Here is a 13,208-nt window from a genome sequence, read left to right on the forward strand (position 1 = left end):
AAATAACTGCACTAGAAAGTTCGTTAATTTAAATTAAAATTCAATGTAAATGGAACATGGATGGCAATTTACTGCAAAAGCTAGTTTTATTGGTACTGACCAACTGCATTGGTAAAAGTATTTCTTTTACAAATTCCCACCAAAACAATATATATTTTTTTTAGAATCCACCGTCAGTAGACAAGATGCAATGAATGAGCAGCAATTATTATACAATTTAAAAGTAGATTCATCTTTGTGTCTTAGTTTATAAGAATAACCTTTCACATTAAACAAATTGAAAAACCAGAGAAATTTCATTTCTAACACTCTAGTGTGCCCTCCTATCACAATACAGAATGATATATCAACATCGTTATTTTAACATCCACTTTTCTGCGCTTGCATGAGATGGACAGTCTATTGAAGCAGACTTTCTACAGGTGGATGCTCATGCTGCCATCAACCCTTACCTATCACCATTCAAGGTAATATTTTCCCATGGCAAGATGTTTCACGGAATATAGGAAATGAATGGCATTCATTTACAATGATCAAATGCTGTCAAATAAACACACACAAGCATATGTGTGCAGTTGTCTTAGCATTGATACCACACAGGCAATGGTGATATTGTCTCAGTTCAATAAACAGCAACCAGAGAAATATGGTAGCGTGGGGAGGGGGGGATCGGTGAGGATACAGCATATTGCCTCAATATATCTCACCCAACCCAATGAAAAATTAGATTTAAAGAAAAAAAACAACCATGTGATGATAAAGAGGGCTATGATATTTGTAGTAAAGAAAACATTAAAATATAAATACAAAATTAAAATCTGAGAAATGTTAAAACAAAAACTAAGAATTCAATTGAAAAAAAAAAAAAGAAAAACATCCTGCAGTTAAGGCTTGTTATCTCTGGAAGCCTTATTCTACTGATTAACAATTTTCCATCATTTAATGCATTTCATCCTTATCACTTAAGTCCTGTATTTTCTCAAAACCTTTAACAAAGTCTCAGTAAAATGCAAACCTAAGCTACTCTTGTCAGACCGATTGTTTCTTTTCTTTTTAACAAGTGCAGTGTCTTCTACATACATGATTATTTCTTTTACAAATACAGTTAGCTTCTACAGCAAAAGCAGTAGTTGAAACAACAAAGACGTTTGAAATTTCATACAACCTCAAGAGAGGTTTATCCAAGGGGGAAAAAAAAAAGGTTTCCATTAAAACACAGGATTTACTCTGTAACCATCGCAAGTATAAAAATGTTGCTCTAAATTATTCTAATACATTTGGTTTTTGTTCCCCTCCACCAACCTGACACTGGTATTATAAGAGAAAAAGTGGTGAGAAAAATGTTGGCACTTACCTTTACTTTGCCCACTTTGGTCTCTTAATACTGTACAATCCTCTATTGATCCATAGTTAGAAAACAATATCCGTATATCACTTTCATTGTATTTCTTTGAGATCATACCAACAAACAGCTTCCTTTCTTCAACTGCAAACATAAGAAATAGAATTTTTAAAGAAATAGTAATACACAATGTCAATGATGCTTAGCTAGTTTACACTGCCAGAAAAATGTAACCCTCAAACTATTCCATAAATTAAACAATCCATCCATAAAAAGGTCGTAGTAACTTTAGTGGAGTCAATATGCCATTTATGCATTTATAATGGCAAATTATGCCATTGATATATTTATATATAACTTGAAGTAAAAGAAAGGTGAGACAAATAAGCTTAATTTAAGGTATAAGCTAACAATAGATATATTTTCATAATACAAATAAAATAGATTAACAGAAAACAGGTACATGTTGAATATTTTCCTATTATGAAGCAAAGCTCTAATTTTACACCAAAAACTGAAAGCTGCTTTATAAACACCCAACATCAATGTCATCACTTCTTCATAATAACAAAGAATTTTTTTCATTGTTTATTTAGACTTGATAACAATATACTTTTCATTAAGGCGTAAACTTCTATAATTTCCCAGTAGAATATAAATGAAATAAAATTAAATGATATTTCTAACATAGCCTCTAACAAATACATACATTTGATGAAGCTGAATATTTTTAGTCAACAAAATGAGATACAGACTTAAAAAATATAAGAGAAATAAAATCACAAGTCTATCGGCAATCCCGAGGGGAGGAGGTTAATTCATTCCATTGACCCCGATACTTCAATGATATTTTATTTATCAACCTCAAAAGGATGGAAGGCAAAGATGATCTTGGCAGAAGTTGAACTAAGAATGTAATCAGCCGGAAGAAATACCACAAAGCATTTTTCCTGATGCTCGGGCAATTCTGTGAGCTCCTAATATCGTACATGACACTGCCAATGTCATTGAATGCCAGATGAAAGATATCAATATCACACCTAAGGATATGCTGTAACACAAACTTTCATAATGCCAATAACAGATCTAAGTAAGATCATTTCTTTCAGCTCTGTGTTCAAATTATGCAGAACAAAATGTTAAAAACTAAAAACTTGTAACACACTGCAATTAAACATGAAATGCTAACCTTCTAAAAGATAAAAACTTTTCTAATCAATATTACAATATTGGACAGGACAAATATTTCCTGGCTCTCTGACAGATAATATCAAGCTGTGAAACCATTTAGTAGATGAAAATATTGATTCTTTTTGATTGCAGCTGAATGGCAAATATTCCTCATATTTGTTGAGAATTTAGTTAATTAGTTGGAACAAACAACTGGTAAATATAATGACAGACAAAACAAACAATTTTTAGCTCAGAGACAATATAATGCAATCAACACAAGTATTTTACCAGCTAACCAATCATTGTTCAGCCAAATCAGTTCTGATCAACATTCAACTGTAAATGCATAAGTAAATTAATTAAAACTAATTAAAGATGATTACTATCCCTTGATTGCAAAGATATTAACATACATGTTACCATTATATACCTTTATTGTCCTATGTGCATGTCTGATCAACACAGTCTACCTTGTTCAAAAAATATAGTTCAAGTTTCTGATAAATTATGACAAGAGTTTTACTATTGTTAGTCGTGTACAAAAAATATTCAATCTAACTAGTGACAAAAGCCAAGACCAACGTAGGGGAAAATCAGTCTAGCTAGAGTGACAAAGACCACTGAGGCTGATGTAGAGAGTAATCAGTCAAATGAGAGTGGTGAAGACTACGACTAATGTACAAAGTAATCAGTCTAATGAGAGTAACAAAGACCATCAAAACTAATGTACAAAGTAATCAATCTAGTTAGCGATAAAGACAAATGAGACCAACGTACAGAGTAATTAGTCTAACTAGAGTGACAAAGATAATCAAGACTAATGTACGGTTATCAGTCTCATGAGAATGATCAAGAGCAGGGTGTGAAAGTTTAACTAGCATAACAAAAGACCACTGAATATGAAGTAATCATAACCAATCTAATAAAAGTTAAAGAACATTGAGACTAATACAAATTTTGTTTATAGTTTTAAGCAGAGAATACAAAAAATAAAAATGGATAATGTAAATCCATTATATATTTACTAAATGATTTTTGTGAAGAAGAAGAAGAATGTGTAAAGGTATTAACATAGAGTCAGAATAAAAAAAATAATACATAAATGTTAACATAAAGTAAACTGCTACAGCATTTAACAAAACATGTAAAATGGGTAAAACTATATGATACATATTTGTTTCCTATACTGCATAAAAGATGCCACCAATACCATGTGAAGTTTCAGATTCCAAAAGAAAATGATTAAGTTGAGAAAACAAGATGAGTTGGAGGGAACTACAACATACAGCAATAGCTGGAAGAACAATTGAGAATTGAAATGATGAAGTAGATAGACTGTTTAGACAGCAAGGATAGGATATTAATAGAAGCAAGGTAAGTATTTTGAAAACAGGATTGTTTACTTTCTACAAACATACACAACAGTATGAATGGCAGCAATTAATATTTTAACTATACATTTAAGTGTGATAAAAGCTAAATGGTAGGATTTGTATAATTCTTTTAGGATACTTAAAGATAACATTGCCAAAAACAGCTATTACAACAGTGAGGTCACTTGCATTACATCACCAACCACAGTTCATTAAAACTATCCCGTGAATCAAAATACAAATCATGAGAGATGAACCAGTTGTCAATATACTGCACTCCACAGCCATTTACTTCAAATTCTATTTACCTATTTGGCTTTTCTACATAAGAAAGAGTAGTTTGAATACCTAACCTCATAGTTGCAGACAATACAAGACCATCAGATAACATTCTGGAATAAATATGAAACTAAAATCTAGTGCTGTCATTCTGAATTGAGTCTAGAACTTTTTAAAAACCATAATTGTGAAGAGATAAACAATAAAATAATTTTGTCAAAATGCAGAAAGTGTGTGCGTGTGTGTGTACATGCCAGCATGTGTGTACATGCCAGCATGTGTGCACATGTTAATGCTTTGTTTCCAATGCTCCAGGAACAAATGCCAGTCAGCCAGCCAAAGTGTGAATGCCTAAGAAGACTATGTAGAAAGTTTCCACTAACCCTTGTCTTAGTAGTGCTAACAAAGAAGACTTGTAACCACAATTAGATGACTATGGTGAAAATACATAAGTTTGTAGAAACAAAATCCAGACAAAAGCAATTATGATTCAACAAGTTGAATTCTGAAATAGAATTATTTTTTTACCACATTGTGAGGTACTTGGATGTGTAACATAATTATGATGAGTAGAATTGTAAACTTCAGAAGTATACAGTGGTGTCCCATAAAGTAAAGATACATGCACACTTGTACAACATTTTCGTGTCTGGTTTTTCATGCTAGTATGGGTTGGATAAACATACACACTTCATAACTGACTGAGAACAGGCTGCTACAAAAACACAAATTAAGATCCATCTAAAAGACCATATAAATACCATATTTAAAAGGTGGGTTTAAACCTAAACTCTGATATGATAACCTTATGTACAAAATATATAATTCTGCAGAACTGTCCAAGAAAAAAATTCAGAAACCATCATTACTTAGGTATCCAAGTAAAGAGTACTGTCAGGCATTAAATGTGAGGGCTAATGTAACATGGCTTCATCTTAAATGATATATCTTACCCCACCAAATTACAAAGTGAGCATCAGAAATTTTTATTATGTAATAACCTAGTCAATGGTTTATAAAACTTTCGTATGACTAATTAAATGTGTGGAAACAAGAACCAAAAAAAAAAAAGAGAAAATGAAACCTTACTAAGGCATTACGATATATCATTGATATAGTTTGTATGAAGGACTAGCTAAGAAGAGCAGCCAAGACAGATAATGAAACACGACAAAATCCTTTGTAGTAAGTTTGAAAAGGGTTTCTCATCTAAAACGAACGAGCCAGCAGATGACAACACTGAATAGGAAACGTTTAATGTCAGGATATTTGTAGAGCAAGTAAACTATTAATTCCTGCTTTTAAAATTAAATCAATATAATAAATAGAACACATGTTCTTAAGCTGCATAAGATCACAAAAGGATTGTATAAGACCATCAAGAAAGGAATACAAGCACTTATCAAAAAAGCAAGGAAGTTTTTTTTCTTTCATCAAAACTAGCTACACAACGACATTGAGCAACATCTATATCAACAATATCCCAAAATCTTGCTGTTTAAAAAGACTACCAAAAAAATCAATACGATACCTTTAGCCCCAAATCTGGGTACTCCGTTGATACCTAAAAAAAAAAGTAACCATTATATAGACAAAACAACTTTGACACTATGGCAAAGAACAGGACATCAAAGTGACTGAAACAACCAGAAGAATTTTGAATGATGAGAGGAAAAATAATGTCCAAGAAGTATTAGTGACAAGGTGTCTACTACATAAGATTACCATAATGATCTAAACGAACACAGATAATTTCATCAGGTTAACATTTTCAACCTTTTACTTTAAGTAATTTAATTTCTCAACATATATATTTTTTGATTTATATTTCTGTAAGGAAACTGTCAGCCAACTGAATGTAAAGCAAAGTGACCACTGACACAATTTTGACTATCTTGAACATTATCTTTTACTGATTAATATAAAGTAATCAGCAGTTGTCATTTTACATAAATTTTCAGTCACTCTTTTACAACAATGTATAGCTAGCTTTAGCATTGGAATTAAACATCATGTACAACTTTGTGTGGAATAGTTGAAAAAAAAAAAAATTAATTAAAAAAATCAAATAAAACTCTGCGATTTACACTGCTACTTCCACACAGCAGTTTGTACAAGTCTGGCAGTACATAAAGAAGAACATGTATGGATTTCAGTTAACAGTAATGAGAAGAAATTTTAAATTTTGGCAAGCTGTTGTTTTCCAATGCTGTTAATAACATGAATCTAGTCTCTAATTTAAATAGATCGTGATGCATATACCTAAACTAACAACTAATATTATTATCTGCTAATATATACATGTTCTGTGGTTACAAGATAATTCTCAAACCAAAAGGAATGCCAAAATCCAGAATTTCTTCCACTATAAACTAATGCTGAACATCCAAGAACAAACATTAACTTTTGTCAATCACATACCTGTTTGATCAGTCTTAACACTACTTTATTGAAACTGAAAGGTGAAAACAGATACCAAAAGCCATTCAATGTAATGGGGAAAGTGTCTCAAAACTGACTATATCCACCTATTTAGTGTGGATAGACCATTCACTACAACTGTTCATGATTAGAATCAAAAGTCCACATCCAATGGTAAATTTACGAAAACAGAAATGTATGAGGTTGAAATAGTAGCTATTCTAAACAGCTAGACTATGGCCTGAGATAATACAAAGACTGACAGCAAAGTAAACCTTGTCTGGGGCTGCATATATATGCTATATATCTAATGGCTAGGTAGATTAGTTTGAGACTATACAACCTCCTATAAATGCCAACCAAGTAAGTCTCTATGAAAAGAGCTGCCAGTAGTAGATTTGAACTCCAGAACTGTAGTGAAAATATTGTAACCACTGCACTATCTCACTTTAGTGCAATCCTCATTGCACAGCTTAACAGATGTTACTAAATGAAGATATACTACATCGTATAGAAATGATTGAAGTGATCAAAACTGAAGTGTTACAGCAATTTTTTAACAGCTGATATAGATATAGCTATAATTATAAAAAATTATATTTTATTTCAACATCAAATTAATTAAAATTTCCTTAAGTTTTCCTAATCATTTTGAACAAGGACATATAACTAACTCATATGAGACTTATTCCAAACTTTGTTCCAAGCTACTACCTATAGATAGTCCTCATTTTTACCCATATGGCAACCCATCAAAATATCAATCAAAAATATATATTTTTTTTTTTTAATTTTTATAATTTAAAATTTTCATTCACTTCAATTTTTTGTAGTTTACACTTCACTGTTGAATTAGCATGGGCTGTTAAATCTAGTGATTTAGACAGGTAGAGAAGCAGCAATGCTTTGCTTATTTTCAGATCTGATTCAAGAAAGTATGACTTTCATATGAGCTGTCCGAAACCTCAGTCAATCAGCCATTAATAATTACTAAACTGTGACTAAATCACAACTGGAGAGTACTGCCTATAGAGACACAAACAGAGACATGAACACTGCTAAAAAAATGAATACATAGAACATTCTTTTCTAATGATTCATCTAAAAATATAATATTTATAAAACAGCAAATTAAAAATACATTTCATATTTAATCAGCTGAACATTTTTTTAAATTTCACATTAATTTTTCAGCTCAAAAGAACAATAAATACTGGAAGATGAGTATATAGAATGGTGCAATTTAGCCTATATTTAGCTTCACTAACAACTCTCTTATCACACAGGTTGCTGTTTGAAGAGGAAGATAGAGGAACACAGATATAGAGAAGGGGGGAAAAAGGCCTTTCCTAGAAACTACAAAATCAAGTGTTTATATTTTGCAGACAGACATGAGTCATAAATGTTTGACATTCCATGCTAAGAGACAATGTAAAGCTTCCACTGAATACAGGACAGTGAAAAGATTCCATACACTTGAGTTGAATATGAAAAAAATATATACCAAGATTTGTCACTTTAATCATACTACCAAATATCTTTAGATTTCCAAAAGAACTGATTATTTCACAACAGTACTATATTTCACTATATAAGATATTGTAATATAAGAGAAAAAAATAAGATTCTTCTGATCAACAGTAAAAGTTTGATACTATTTTCCACAGAAACAAAAAATAGCATCCCCATATTTCAATTAAAACACTCAAGTATATGAAAGAAAAACCTTCAGTGTATACAATCTCTGAATATAGAAAGTTCCTAAAATAATGAGCTAATTACAAATCAGGAAAAAAATAGCAGAGACTGTGGTGATTTATGATATGTAAAGTCATTTGAAATAGAAGAGTAATAAAATGTCATCTGTAAATTGGCACAATGATATACATGTACACGTGTATAGACACGCAAGTATGGAATGAACTTGAAATAACAAAATGTTCATAACTCATTAAAATAGACAAAAACATTGCCATAATTTCAACCACATACATTTTCATGCAATCATTACAGACTTCACAATGAAGAGTAACTAGCAATGTTATTGATAGTACAGGGATTGCCAAAGTACACAAAATAGCTGTTGATGCTCAACTCTTATTACTTCATTACTGGTATTTTTAAAGCCATTTCACTTATATAATTAATGGCTTAAAGAGACGCCTTTCCACAACCAAATCTTATGTTTTGCACACAAGCTAAGCAACAATTACTGACAAAAAAAAAAAAGGAAAACACTTTTGTGATAAGACTTTAACCCTTTAGCATTTAAATCAGCCATCCTGCCCAAATAATCTATTTGTCTCAAGTTCAAACTAGCAGATCAAGCCTCTCACAACTACTTTATGTCATTCTATAAAATAAAGCATTACATTTGAAGGAGTAATCTGAATACTAAAGGATTAAAAAATGTATACACACACAAACACACATTACACTGCCATCCAAATTTGATAATTAATATTCAAGCAAGTCATAAGTACTCTTTTACTGTGATATAAGCTTGTATGTAAACTGTTAATTGTACTTCAGATCACTGTTCTATTATAACTGAAAGCATTTAAATAGTAGCAGCATTACCAGTGACATACTGTCTGATTCCTCCTCCTATTGCTTGTCTTTCAATGTGGAGTCAATAAAATAACAATGAAATAGTGTCAACAACATCCCTGTCTACCCTAACATTTGTGGCCTACTACCAAAGCTGAATCTTAACTATTAACAGATGGTAGCATTGTGTGGTTAAGAATCTCACTTCACAATCTGAGAATCTGTGACCAATGCATGGCACATTGGATAAGTGTCCTGTACTATATCCTCAGGTTAATCAATGCTTTACAAATTAAATTTGGCAGAAGACAGAAACCCACTCTGTGTGTGTGTGTGTGTGTGTGTGTGTGTGTGTGTGTGTGTGTGTGTGTGTGTGTGTGTGTGTGTGTGTGTGTGTGTTTATTGCATTAACACCAATCGACAAGCAGTTATGTTTATCTTCTACTGCACATGGAATACATCATCATTAAATGTCCACTTTTCCATGATTGCATAGGTCAGATGCAATTCAGTGACACCGATTTTTTTATGGTCAAACATCCTCACTTGTTTCAAAAAAAAAAAAATTTTTCCAACCCAGTGAACATCATCATCGTTTAACGTCCGCTTTCCATGCTAGCATGGGTTGGACGATTTGACTGAGGACTGGTGAAACCGGATGGCAACACCAGGCTACAATACAATGGCCAGATAGGTTTTCACAGGATATGATTGCTCAGCTTGGGATACAGTTGAAGGCATCTGCTCAATGCGCTGCACAATGAAACTGAATTTGAAACCTATGTGGTTGTGAAGCAAGACACCAAGAAGGATATCCAGACACTCACAAAGTCTTGTCTAAGTTTAAAAGCAGTTGCACAAACAAGGTTGGAAAAACGGGTATTAATTTTATTATCTTCAGGGTGCATTCTTTTATTTGTTTCAGTCATTTGACTGTGGCCATACTGGAGCACTACTTTAGCAATGTCGGAGCATTAAATGAAATGCTTTGCGGTATTTGTCTCGGTTTTTTATGTTCTGAGATCAAATCATACCATAGTCAACTCTAAAGTACCAGTCAAGCTCTGGGATCGATTTAATTGACTTAACTCTCCCCACCAAATTTCAAGTCTTATACCTATGTTAAAAATAATAATAGTCTTCCTCGGGAGATTCCTAAACTGCATTGACTGCATTCGTCACCCCTGCAAGAATGAACACAAAGTTTTACATTTGCTTTGCAAAAACCTGGTGAAAAAGCCAAAATTAGAATAACCACTGCCTCTGTCATCATGTCAAATCAATATATGTATAGCCTTAAGCATTGTAGCTAACTGAGCAACTGCTATTGCTTGACAAAATAGGCCATATGCTAATTATGAGTGAGAATGTGTCCATGTGCTTTAATCTCCTAGCAACCAATTACAACTGTTTATATCCTTATTTGGCAAAAACTTCACAAACGCAAATATGAGCTTCATTTTTTTTTTTTTTTTTTTAATCAATCTCAAAATCAAGATTTTAGCAGTAGCAAAGAGGACAATTGTGAAATAAACAAATGATTCAATAAAGATTTAAATAGATTAATTCAGTAGGACCTACAAGCCCAATACTATACCTCATAGGTTGTCTTACAAAGTCTTTTAATGGAAAAGTTGATTGTTGCCATAGACAAAGTAATTTCTATCCCACTGATATCATTGGTCAAGAACAAGAAATAGTATTTCTATTAAGAACATGGATAAACATTAAGTGTGTGTGTGTGTGTGTGTGTGTGTGTGTGTGTGTGTGTGTGTGTGTGTGTGTGTGTGTGTGTGCATGTGCATGTGTGTGAGTACTTCAGTAATTAGATCTCTAATCGAAAATCTCAGTGAATCTAATCCAGATTGCTTTCAATCAAAAGTTTCCCAGGAACATGAATATTACAAAAGGAGTGGAGGGAAGTGCAAGTTTCAATTCATTCCAGATTGAATAGTAGAATTGCAAATTGCTTGGTATCAAAGTTAATTATTGACATCCTTTACAAATGTCTATGTTTGAAATATATGGTTTCAGATGATTGGCACAAGATGAGAAAAAGCAGCATTGATTCCAATATAAAAACCAGATATCATAGCTCATTACTTTCAAGTAGCAACAAAGAAGACAGTCCAAGATTATGTAAGATAACTGGAAATACAATCTGACAGACACTTGGCTAATCTACAGAAAAACAAATCTACAAAGTGGCCAGACTACATTTACTTGTAATAGACAAATATGTTGCAAGGTAAATTTATTAAAAGTCAATAAAATGATATATCCCTACATCAGAATGTTATACATTAAAGAATTCAGTCATTCATACATTATCTAGAATAAAAATAGCAAATGTGAAAATATTTGTATGATTATCAAAATATATAATAAAAACATATTTATTTGTAGTTTGTTTTGTGTTCAGATATAAGCCCCCATCTATATTCTGGCTAGAATAATACAACATGAATTCAATGGAAACAAGCGTATTTGCCAATGTAAACAAATTGGCTGAGTGTCACAACAAAAAAGAGAAACTATCTTCTATGTGATGACAGAAGATGTAGGTATATACAGGTTAGTTTAGATTAAAATAGAAGCTGCTGTTTCATGTTTTTAAACAAAACCGACGTTGAAATATAAACGTTATTAGGTAGGTAACTAGATATCTACAGAAATTTCAAGTCTTCACCAAACAAAATGTAATTACTACAGAGAGAAGGGGAAAAAACAATCCTAATAAAACATTGATTACACTTACCATTTCTTTTTTCACTATCAGCGGGTTTCATTTGTATGGGATGATGCATCTGGAAAGGAAGAAGAAAATTGAAAATAAATCAAGAAATAATATAATGATTATGACAGAAAGTGATCTTTACTGGTTATTGAAAACATGAAAGTTTGAAATGGCATGGGAGTACCCCCCCCCCCCCCCCCCACCTCCTCATTCTTTCAGAAATGAGGCTGGAGACATAACAATGGTTCACATGGAACAAAGCTTTAATGATTTTTTTTTTTTTTTTTTTTACAGAGAAAACAGTTACCTCTAAATGTAACTGAATTTCAGAGTTTACAAGGGAGACAGTTCTTAACCAAAGTGTTTTAAATATTTTGTTTTATGTCCATTCCACTATACATCAAGTATGTTTGTTTTGCTAACTTGATAAATACTACCTAGCTGAATGAAAGAAGTTGAATAATGTGAGTTCCTTAAGGGGAAATGCAATGACAATGTCATTAACCAATGCAAGTTTGTAACTTTTGCTATATCAATAACCAATTCATAAATATAAAATTCAAAGAAATATAGAACCAACACTTCTAGAGTACCATGATATTAGTTTCACCTGCCATTTAAGTACAAAGATACAGTTGTCATGTAACAGAATTTAGAAAAGTGAACAAAAAAAATTTCAAAAGACAACGCAGAACATAGAAACTAAGCAGGAATAGAAAACTTTGAAGTTACTACCTATTATACAATATAATTACAAATGTGTTTTACAAGCTGCAGTACTTGATATCACAAAAACAATTTAACTTAATGCATTAGATGTTAGATCTATAAATTCAATGTCTCCTTGCATAATGACATTAGTGATTATATCAGTGATTCCATTTAATGAAATTACACAGTTTTATTTAACATTTTAATGGTCTTAACTAGACATATTGAATTACAAACATATTGTAAAGAGGTAGGGATAAGATTTTTATATCCATTTGTCTAAGAATTCATAAAATGATTACTTTTAATGTTTTCAGAAATTATTGAATCAAACCTGTTAAGCTGGAACTTATCTTAGTAATAACCATTATGATATATTACATAGCAAAGATCAACAGTGGATTCAGATTGATAACAGTGGTCAACAAAATTCAACTTTTCTTGAACTGGAGATGAAAATCAGCCTATCTTTAATTTGGGGCTGCTGGTTACAAAACTGACACTTGTATTACAGAAATAGGTTTCTTCTCAATTTTTCAAAAAAAGATTACAGCACAAGAGGAAGCACTAAGCACCAACCCAATGGGAGCAAAAAAAAAAAAAAAAAAGATATTTGAAGAAT

At 31.9% G+C, this 13,208-nt stretch overlaps 1 protein-coding gene across 50 annotated transcripts in view; it reads right to left on the reverse strand.

Annotated features, from left to right (window-relative positions):
- The window catches only part of LOC106880780 (CUGBP Elav-like family member 1-B), a 229,382-nt gene that overhangs the window by 124,091 nt on the left and 92,083 nt on the right, over nucleotides 1-13,208 (reverse strand). For 36 of the 50 annotated variants that reach the window (XR_016240834.1, XR_016240833.1, XR_001410782.3 and 33 more), the window contains 3 exons: nucleotides 11,897-11,945; nucleotides 5,699-5,731; nucleotides 1,355-1,486 (listed from right to left, as the gene is read on the reverse strand). Coding sequence is in view for 47 of the 50 variants with exons in the window: in XM_089348164.1 (XP_089204290.1) it covers nucleotides 1,355-1,486; nucleotides 5,699-5,731; nucleotides 11,897-11,945 (214 nt within the window). In the remaining 3 variants the exon portion in view is untranslated. The remainder of the gene's footprint in view (nucleotides 1-1,354; nucleotides 1,487-5,698; nucleotides 5,732-11,896; nucleotides 11,946-13,208) is intronic. The other 14 variants (XM_089348163.1, XM_089348162.1, XM_089348147.1 and 11 more) reach the window with 1 other exon arrangement.

This window comes from Octopus bimaculoides, chromosome 2 (assembly GCF_046866305.1).
Source record: "Octopus bimaculoides isolate indiv1 chromosome 2, ASM4686630v1, whole genome shotgun sequence".
In the NCBI taxonomy this organism is placed as follows: Eukaryota; Metazoa; Mollusca; class Cephalopoda; order Octopoda; family Octopodidae; genus Octopus; species Octopus bimaculoides.